General features: G+C 45.2%; 1 protein-coding gene across 2 annotated transcripts in view; it reads right to left on the bottom strand.

Moving 5' to 3' along the window:
- Positions 1-75: 75 nt before the first annotated feature.
- Positions 76-10,153, bottom strand: part of USP30 (ubiquitin specific peptidase 30) — a 31,332-nt gene continuing 21,254 nt past the window's right edge. The window contains exons 8-14 of one of the 2 annotated variants that reach the window (XM_066260345.1): positions 8,524-8,583; positions 7,560-7,646; positions 6,864-6,944; positions 6,552-6,771; positions 3,130-3,250; positions 2,318-2,569; positions 76-752 (exon numbers count right to left, since the gene is read on the bottom strand). In XM_066260345.1, the coding sequence (XP_066116442.1) occupies positions 647-752; positions 2,318-2,569; positions 3,130-3,250; positions 6,552-6,771; positions 6,864-6,944; positions 7,560-7,646; positions 8,524-8,583 (927 nt within the window). In that variant the 3' untranslated portion in view covers positions 76-646. Of the gene's footprint in view, positions 753-967; positions 2,570-3,129; positions 3,251-6,551; positions 6,772-6,863; positions 6,945-7,559; positions 7,647-8,523; positions 8,584-10,153 lie in introns of those variants that run through there. The other variant, XM_066260346.1, reaches the window with a different exon arrangement.

Below are 10,153 nucleotides of genomic sequence, written 5' to 3'. Positions count from 1 at the left end.
GGTACCTTTAGCAAGTACATAAATCAGTTATGGCATAAACTACTACTTTTAACTTAGGCTTTTTGCAAAAAGCAGCTATTTTGTAAATAACTTAAAATGAAAAAGATTATTTGGCTGCTATTTAATGCCTAATAATTTACAGAATGAGGAACTTGGCTTTAAGTCTGGTTAAGAGACCTTGCACAGGCATCATTCACATTTACAACCATGGCTCAGACCCTGGCCTCTGACCAGCAGTCTGTTTACAGCACGTTCAGAGGGTTAGCCCCTTCAGGGCCTGTCATCCTTCTTCAAAGGTAGATGTCAAACAAAGAGCGAGCAGTGGCAGAACAGCAGGTACTCAGAGCTACAACTAGGCAGTGCAGGTTATGGTCACGCAGTTGGGTTTATTCTACCAGACTTGGGCCACGCGGGTGCACTCGTTTCCATGTTAAAGCCCGGGTCTGTGACGGAACCGGAAGGGAGCAGCAGTGAATGGATCAGATGCCTCTAGCGGCCCCTCTCGCCCTGCTGTTCAGGGTCTTGAGAACCTTCACAGTATGTCTGTAGTTAGCAAGAGTTCATGAGTCCTCGTGGCGCGTGCTGGGCCTGGTGGAATGGCGGTCACCTGGGCCTCTTGCACATTTAGCTGACCCCAAGACATTGTCTAGAAGTGTCCACAGCTCGCCCCACCAGGGGAAACATGGTTCTCAACTTTACCTTGAGTGGCCTCTTGGGTAGGTCTGAATACAGAGTCCATATGAATTTGGTACCTTTTTTTAAAAAATAAAATACAAAAATTTAGCTAAAACATAGATACTCCTGTATTATCACAATGCCTTGGGCCCTGGGCTGCATTCATGAGACTTACCTGAAGAGGGAAGAGAGTGCTCACTGTAGTCTTTTTGTATTAGGCTACTGGAAGCAAGTACATTTAGAATACAGATCTACACTGCTCACAATAATTAGGGATATTTCAAAATGAATATGAAGTGATAAAGAAATATTTGATTTTCTTTATTAAACAAGAACATCAGAAAAGCAAAAATCAAAGAAAGTTTGATTATGCAAATGTGATGCAAAACAAACATTTCATTGGTGAAAATACACTATGCAAAAGGATTAAAGTACTGGAGTATCTGCACGTTCCCCAATCCCCTAATTTCTGTGAGCAGTGTATAACAAAATGATACTACTAGGTGTCTGCTGTAGTTCTAGGTTTAAAAAGTAATTTAACCTTTTTGGGGAAAAGCCTAGCCTTGAATGGTCATCAAACCTAACCCTTCACTTTACAAATGAGGAAACTGAGGTCCAGAGAGACTGCAGCCCTGCGGTCAGTGCCCTTCCTTCTGACACATGCTCTCAGATCAACGCTGTGTTCATACACAGCCCTGGCCCCCTTAAGAGCTCTACATGAACAATAAATAAATGAGAATAACCGTCCAAAGTGGATCTTTGTATAAGAAAGGGTTGTCTATAGAATACAGGAGTCGCAGGTGCTGTGCACAAACTGCTCAGTTCTGGCTGTCCACATGGGTTGATGACATCATCACATCTCTCAGTCCGTATTCAAAAGATAAAAGCAACCAGTGAGCAGTTCACGTGGAACTAATGAAGTAGTTAGAGACTCTTCCTGAGGGGCAGATTTGGCAGGTGAGCTTTTACTCTATATATAAAGAATTGAAAGATTAGAAAAAGACATACAAAAAGGGAAGGCAGGTGTTCGTTAGGCATCTTGTAACTTCTGTTGCTATCCATTGAGAAACCTGGAAGAGAGCTTTTCAGAAAGTGTTTCTAGGACTCTTAGAGAATGTACGTCTTCTAGAAGGGACGTGCTACAAAAGCAATTGGAAAAGAAAGGCACTTTTTCTTTTAAATTGTTGCCTTTAATAATTTCACTAATTCTTGTCAACAATTTTTATATGGGCCTGCTTATTAAAAAATAAAAGCTCTATGCTGAAACATCAGAGGATTTGACAAAGTTAATTCCCCTCTGAGAACACCTAGCATATCAGAATATAAAAAAGGTGGCTTATTTTAGAGTCTGATTTCTTTTAATTACCTGTATCAGGTGAGTAAAAAGATGCTCTAGACATAACGAATGCTTTCCTAACATGACGACACCTTCCAGTGCACACTAGCAGAGCTGTCTAGGGAGCCTGATTAGGTTTGAATCGGGGCCACTGGCTCCCTGGTGGAGCCCACTCTTAGAACACACAAGAAGGCTGAAGGACTCCAGTGGGGCTGCTTGCACACACACACGGTCTGACTGTGTGCAGGACAGTATGGATCGTACGCTCAGGTCTGGCTTGGGGCCGGGCACAGTCATTCTTCAGACCTGTACTCCCGGGTCTGGTGCTGCATCTTGGAAAGAACACGCTCGTAGAACAGCAGGTATGCGCTGGAGGACAGGACCTCCTGCAGGCTGGCCTTGCGGACAGTGTCATCAGAAATCCACAGCCACTGATTGCTGGTTGAGAGAGGGTTCTTGGCTGAAGGTGGGGACCGTCGGTAAGTCACAAAGTGTCCAGAGTGCATGTCTCCATGGTGGACAACAACTGCCATCAGCCGGAAGAGGTACGTGGAGGAGCTGAACAATAGGAACAAATACCAGTGGTTTACAAATACAACAAAGGTTTACAGCCAAACGCAACAAGTAAAACGATCCTAGATATTCCACAATAGGGGTTGATACAATGGCACACCCGTACAACTGACTACTACACAACCATCACAACACAGACCTACGTTCACGGGCATGTTGTCTATTCTGTGAGCACGTGTATATGCACGTGCACGCACACATGTTTATAGAGTGGAAGACCTTAAGGGTTTAACTGGTGATCTCTAAGTGGTATCCCAAGAAATTTAAAATTTTCTGCTTTCTGCTTTTTTTTACATACACTCATACATATATACAGATGTACACATAACATATATTTAAGTTATATGTGCTTTTATAATCCTTATATTCAAAGTGACTTCCATTCTGGACAAAAATAAATAGGAATGCATAATAGTGAAGTTCCACCTTAAAATGAAAGCAAGCTACCTCTACACTCATTTATTTCTGTGAACAGCTAATTTTAGACATCAAGAAAAAGCACAGCCTACAAGGAATGAAGAAGGTGTGTCTCAAGATCTGCTCACCTATAGTCCGGAACGACTGGGAGGGGGAAGGGCACTGGGGCTGGCAGGGCAGGCAACAAAGATGGGGAGCAGGCACCATTCATAAAGATCTGGGTTTTGGGGGCCCCTGGCTGATTCAGAACTGCAAAAGAAAAAGAACTGAGGCAATGAAAATTAGCAGTGGCTTTGGGTAAATCAAACATGGTTTTGAATATCCTGAAATTACCCAATGTTACAAAGGACAAATATTTCTTTTATGCTATAAAATTTCCTACCTTTCTATCCATTTTAATCCCAGTAGGAAAGGCATAGGCTCTGGCCAGGTCGCTCAGTGGACTGAGTGTTGTCTTGGTGCGCCAAGGTGGTAGGTTCAATTCCCGGTCAGGGCACATACGAGAAGCAACCAGTGAGTGCACAACTAAGTGCAACAACTGAGTGGAACAAGTTGCTGTTTCTCTTTCCCTCTTCTCCCTTCCTCTCTCCCAAATCAATGGAAAAAATTACTTAAAAAAAAAAAAAAGCACATCAGGCTCCTAGTCCATTGTTCTCATTGCCAGCTTTGTAAATCTTTGAGATTCCTATCCCTGTTTGCTAAAAAATTATGTCAGAGTTAAACAGTAGCTAATGTACTGGCATTTTTACCTAAATCAAGATTTCTCAGCCTGGACAAGACTGACATTTGGGATCAATAATTCTTTTGTTGAGGGGACTCTCCGATGCACTGCATGATATTTAACATCTCTGGCCTCTAAGTATTAAATGCCAGTAACACTCCTCTCTCCGTTGTGACAGCCAGAAATGTCATCAGCTATTGCCCAATGTCCTCTGGGGGCAAAACTCCCTGCTACAATCTGAACATTCTTCTTTGATTGTCAACTTCTAAGGGTTACCAACATGTAACAGTGTTAATAAATGTTTACATTAAATAATTAAGGAGAGAGTTACATCTCTTTTCAAGTGTCATATGTGGGGGGCTTTAAGTACCAAGTAGTTCATTTTTGGCCTCTTTAACCATAGCCACCATGCTTTGAACGTAAGCAGAGCTGCACACCAGCTCAGGACAAAAGTTCGCTGGAGTAAAGAGGTTCTTGATTTAAAAGGGGCCAAGGATTGAGCCCTTTTCCCACCCCAGCTATTTCCACTGTTAATCTACTGATCCGCTGAGAAAGGGCAAAAGAGTCTCCGTGAATGATGTCCTGCCAGGCCATGCAAATGTGGACGTGAAAAGAATAAAAGCAGTAAGGGCACCAAGTGGGGAAAATCTGGGTGCAGGGGGACAGTTGTGACTTAAGTGGGAGCAGCATATAGGTGGTACATTCAGGCTTGGAGCCCTCAAAGGCAGCAGGTATACAAAGTACATTTATAAACCTGCTCAACACTGCCTCCTACTGCCAGTAACCCAGTTGGTTTTTGCCCGTGGACCAAGCATTTAACCTCATGAAGCTGTGATTTTCTCCTTAGTAAGACGGAAGGCAATAACAGCCACCTGCTTCACTGGGACCCAATGCAGCAAGTGACCTCAGGTGAGGATGGTAATGGAATTAGATAACAAGTCATCAGTAAAGGAGATGCATCAACTCCAGCAATATGTTTAGTGACCTCTAGCCAGGACATTTCCTCCCATCTGCTGTATAAATGAGATGACTGAACTGGGGTCAAGAAATAGAAGAAATTCACTGGAATGATATTATGTGAGCCAACTACTGCTTAGAAGACCAGACAGAAATCTTAAGCTTTTCTTCCCATGTTTTTCAACTGTGATAGTTTTTTCTCTTCATTTCTTTTTTAAAAAAGATTTTATTCATTTTAGAGAGAGGGGGGGAGAGAGAGAGAGAGAGAGAGAGAGAGTGGGAGGAAAAGGAAGTATCAACTCATAGTTGCTTCTCGTATGTGCCTTGACTGGGCAAGCCTGGGATTTCAAACTGGCGACCTCAGCGTTCCAGGTTGATGCTTTATCCATGGCATCACCACAGGTCAGGTGATATTTTTTTTTGTTTTTTGTTTGTTGTTGTTTTTTTTTTTTTTTTTTTTACAGAGACAGAGTTAGATAGGGACAGACAGGAACGGAGAGAGATGAGAAGCATCAATCTTTAGTTTTTCATTGCAACACCTTAGTTGTTCATTGATTGCTTTCTCATATGTGCCTTGACCATGGGGCTACAGCAGACCAAGTAACCCCTTGCTCGAGCCAGTGACCTTGGGTCCAAGCTGGTGAGCTTTTGCTCAAACCAGATGAGCCCACGCTCAAGCTGGCAACCTCTGGGTCTCGAACCTGGGTTCTCTGCATCCTAGTCCGATGCTCTATCCACTGTGCCACTGCCTGGTCAGGCCAGGTGAAAGTTTTTGTTTGTTTGTTTGTTTGTGGGAGAGACAGAGAGAGTCAGAGAGAGGGACAGACAGGAAAGGAGAGAGATGAGAAACATCAATTCTTCTTTGCGGTTCCTTAGCTGTTCATTGATTTCTCATATGTGCCTTGACCAGGGGCCTACAGCAGACTGAGTGACCCCTTGCTCGAGCCAGCGACCTTGGGCTCAAGCTGGTGAGCCTTGCTCAAACCAGATGAGCTAGTGCTCAAGCTGGCAACTTTGGGGTCTTGAACCTAGGTCCTCCGCATCCCAGTCCAATGCTCTATCCACTGCGCCACCGCCTGGTCAGGCAGTCAGGTGATAGTTTTTAAAACTATACATCTCACCCTGGCCAGAAAACTCAGTTGGTTAGAGTACTGTCCCTATATGTAGAGGTTGCTGGTTTGATTCCCAGTCAGGGCACATACAGTAACAGATCAATGTTTCTGTGACTTTCTATCTCCCTTCCTCTCTCTCTAAAATCAATTTAAAAAAAAATTCTACATCTCATTACTGTATAATTTTTACCTCGTTTGTTTGTTTATTTATTTATTTATTTATTTATATTTTTCCGAAGTGAGAAGTGGGGAGGCAGTCAGACAGACTCCTGCACACACCGGACCAGGATCCACCCGGCACACCCACCAGGGGGCGATGCTCCGCCCATCTGGGGCGTTGCTTCATTGCAACTGGAGCCATTTTAGCACCTGAGGCGGAGGCCACAGAGCTGTCCTCATTGCTGGGGCCAACTTTGCTCCAATGGAGCCTTGGCTGTGGGAGGGGAAGAGAGAGACAGAGAGGAAGGAGAGGGGGAGGGGTGGAGAAGCAGATGGGCGCTTCTCCTGTGTGCCCTGTCTGGGAATCAAACCTGGGACTTCCACACACCAGGCTGACACTCTACCGCTGAGCCAACCAGCCAGGACCTAATTTTAACCTCTTTTAAAAAATCTTACCTCTCCCACCCCCCAACCCTGCTGACTCAAGAATTTCAGGATCACCAGACAAGCCTTAATGGCATAAAGACCCAGAAGCTGGTGATGCCGAATTCCCCTTCTATGTGCTGCAGGCTCCTACTGCCCTGGCTCCTCGGGTACATACCTGACTTGGGGGCTGCCGGCCCGTCCTGCAGTTCCAGTGCGGGCCCTGCCTTCTCGTTCACTTTAGGGCTGCACTGACCAGGTTTGTGTCCAAGGAGGTGATACTTGTAGATGTCCATCATCAGGAATTCATTGAACTGCACGTGCTCATGCCGCTTCAGGGGCGTGCCGTGGCTGGACCAGCTCAGCCGCTGCAGGTGGATGCACAGACACTGAGGGAGCTACGGGTGGGGAGAAACAAAGCCTGAGGGTCAGGTGCGGGCTGCCGGGAGCCCCGAGACCAGGGCCGGCAGGGTGTGTGGTGTGGGCTCACCTTCCCTAGTTTTAACTGCTTAACAAAAGTGGTCCTCTGGTGTTCCACCTTTTCCCCATTCAACGTCCCTTTGGCTTCAATCTGAAATAAAAGAAACAACATCTCTCTGCTGAAATTCTTGAAAGGACATCATGGAGAGTTGCCCATCAGGTTGGTGTTATCTGTATACCTGTACTCAACTGGCACTTGACTTCTATCTGCTGAAATGAGCTCAGCTGCCAATTACCAGTGGGCTGAGTTCACTGTTTGATTCCTTAAGGAAGAGTGAGAGTGGAGGAAAAAATTGCAGAAGCTCTGGCCCTGGCATGTGATCCATTCCGTTGTGTCTCCATAAATTGTTCCACACAGTCCCTCTTACTTCAGAGGATGAAATTCAATTGCTTAGGGTGTCGGGCAGGTCAGGCAGGGTGAGAGACAGGTGGGAGTGGAGGGACTGAAGCAAATCAGGAGGGCATGTCCAATCTCAAAGCATTGTATTCATATTTCTTCTTTAAACATTTGGAGGATGAAACAAAACTCATCAGAGAGAGAGATTTGGTCCAGGGGCGGCCAATTTTTCAGCCAGCTAGGCAGAAATAGCTGTAGCTGGAAAGGGCCTCTGGGAATAGCCAGAAAGCTCAGGGCCAATAGTGTGAGAGGCGCTATGTCAGGGCATGCGGCCCACGGGGGAGATGACACTCGGGGGTAAAGGCATACCTTTGTACAGTTGTCACATACAACATCCCGCACTGACTCTGATGAGATAAAGTGGTGAAGGCAGTGGTCCAAGGTCAGTGGATGACCCTACGGCATGAGAAGAAGAAAACTCATTTTTACAACTCAAAGGGGAGCTACACTGGAACAACTAACACATGGCAACATGAATCCCAGAGCTTTATTTTTGCTTATACAGGCAAAAAAGCATCACAGACACAGCTGGATGCATCCTGAACAAACATGGATTTCATTTCACCGTAGACTCACTACTGTGATAGATCCAAAGGTATGATGAGCACATAGTGTAATTATGGAGTCCACATTGTTTTAGATATTTTTGAATTTGAGATTAACACTTGTATGTTAAGTATTCAAAAACGCCAAAATTTCTGCAGCAGAAAAAAACCAGCCACCTCTTCTCCCCCCAAATTGGGCCACAGTACCACACATTAAAACTGAGATGGGGATCTGGCCGGTTGGTTCTGTGGTAGTGTTGGCCTGCCATGTGGAAGTCCCGGGTTCAATTCCCAGTCAGGACACACAGGAGAGGCAACCATCTGCTTTTCCACCACTTACCTTCTCTCTCTCTCCCCCTCCCACAGCCATGGCTCGAATGGTTTGAGCAAAGTTGGCCCCAGGCGCTGAGGATCACTCCATGGCCTCGCCTCAGGTGCTAAAACTGATTGGTTGCTGAGCAACAGAGCAGCAGTCCCAGATGGGCAGAGTATTGCCCAGGTAAGGGCTTGCTGGGTAGTGTATCCTGGTCGGGACAAATGTAGAAGACTGTCTTTCTGCCTCCCTGCCTCACACTTAATAATAAAAAATTAAAAAAAACTAAGATGGGTTCAACCAACCATGTGCCTGAGTAACACATGGCATCTGAGCTACACAAAATGCCTCAGAGCCCTTTCAGATTCAAATGTCTCTGAAACAGACCCCCAATAGACCACAGATCAGTACTTACCCATGTGGCAGCTGGAATACTTAGTGAAAGGCTATCAAAGGTATCGAATCGAACAGGACTCTGAAACATAAATATTATAGAAAATCCAGAAAGGACTGAAGTTCAATTCAAACCTTTGTGTTTATTCAAGTTTAATATTTAGATGTTCAACATTAACGTAAGGAAACATAATGTATTTACCTAGAAGCAAATTCTGTTAAAAACAACCTCTTGCCAACATAAGAGAGACAATATGCTAAAGGACAGCTTGGAAAAACTAAGATGACATAGCTGACCCAGTAATTTTTGGATTCTGTCCTATGTAATGACCATGAACATAACCACAAGGAGGGTCATCACAGCATTATTGATAACAGCAAAATGTGAGTAGTTGAAATGATTAAATAAATTATATCATGTCCATAGAATGGAATACTTATTAAAAATAGTGTAGCAAAATGCATGATTATGTGGAAAGATGCGCATGTTATATTATTAATTGCAAAAAACATGATAAAGTAGGGTAAGAGTTCCTGCTTTCGGTGATGGCAGAGTACCCTGGCTAGACTAACTCTCCTTGAGATAACAATTATAAAATCTGGACCAAAACAAAACTATGTGAATGACTGGAGAACTACCAGAAGCAGGAAGAAATGGAAAAGAAGTCAACTCTTGGAAACATAGGAGTTTCATGGGTTCGATTTGCATTGTGTGGCTTTTGGTCTGAAGGTTCTCTCCCAAAACAATGTACAAATTTGGTAAAAAACATGAACAGACAGATTTAAGAAATTCAGCAGGCCATGGCTGGTTGACTAGTGGATCAAGTGTTGGCCTGGTGTATGGACATCCTGGGTTCAATTCCTGGTCAGGGCACACAAGAAAAGTGACCATCTGCTCCTCTTCCCATCCCTCTCCTCCTCCTCTCCCTCTTCTCCTCCCACAGCCAGTAGCTTGACCAGTTAAAGCATGGCCCTAGGCCCTGACGATAGCTCAGCTGGAATAAGTACATCAGCCTCAGGCACTAAAAGTAGCTCTGTTGATTGGAGCTTTGGCCCAGACAGGGGTTGCCGGGTGGATCCCAGTTGGGGCACATGCGGAAATCTGTCTCACTATCTCCCCTCCTCTCACTTATAAAATTTTAAGAAAAGCATAGCTATGCACTGCATAGACAAGCTGCTGAAACCCAAAAATAAAGAGAAAGTCTTGTAAGCAGCCAGAGAAAACTGTCACTTTATATACAAAGGGATGGCATGAATGATGCTGACTTTGCAGGAGAGAAAAATGCCGGCCAGAGACAACAGAACAGTGCCTATAAAGTGATGAATTTAAAATGAACTAAAACGGTCCTGGCCGGTTGGCTCAGTGGTAGAGTGTCGGCCTGGCGTGCAGAAGTCCCGGGTTTGATTCCTGACCAGGGCACACAGGAGAAGCGCCCATTTGCTTCTCCACCCCTCCCCCTCTCCTTCCTCTCTGTCTCTCTCTTCCCCTTCCACAGCCAAGGCTCCATTGGAGCAAAGATGGCCCGGGCGCTGGGGATGGCTCTGTGGCCTCTGCCTCAGGCGCTAGAGTGGCTCTGGTTGCAACAGAGCGACGCCCCAGATGGGCAGAGCATCGCCCCCTGGTGGGCATGCCGGGTGGATCCTGGTCGGGC

This window comes from Saccopteryx bilineata, chromosome 2 (assembly GCF_036850765.1).
Source record: "Saccopteryx bilineata isolate mSacBil1 chromosome 2, mSacBil1_pri_phased_curated, whole genome shotgun sequence".
Lineage (NCBI taxonomy): Eukaryota > Metazoa > Chordata > Mammalia > Chiroptera > Emballonuridae > Saccopteryx > Saccopteryx bilineata.
The sequence above is the reverse complement of the archived record's forward strand: the minus strand, read 5'-3'. Positions and strand labels throughout refer to the sequence as shown.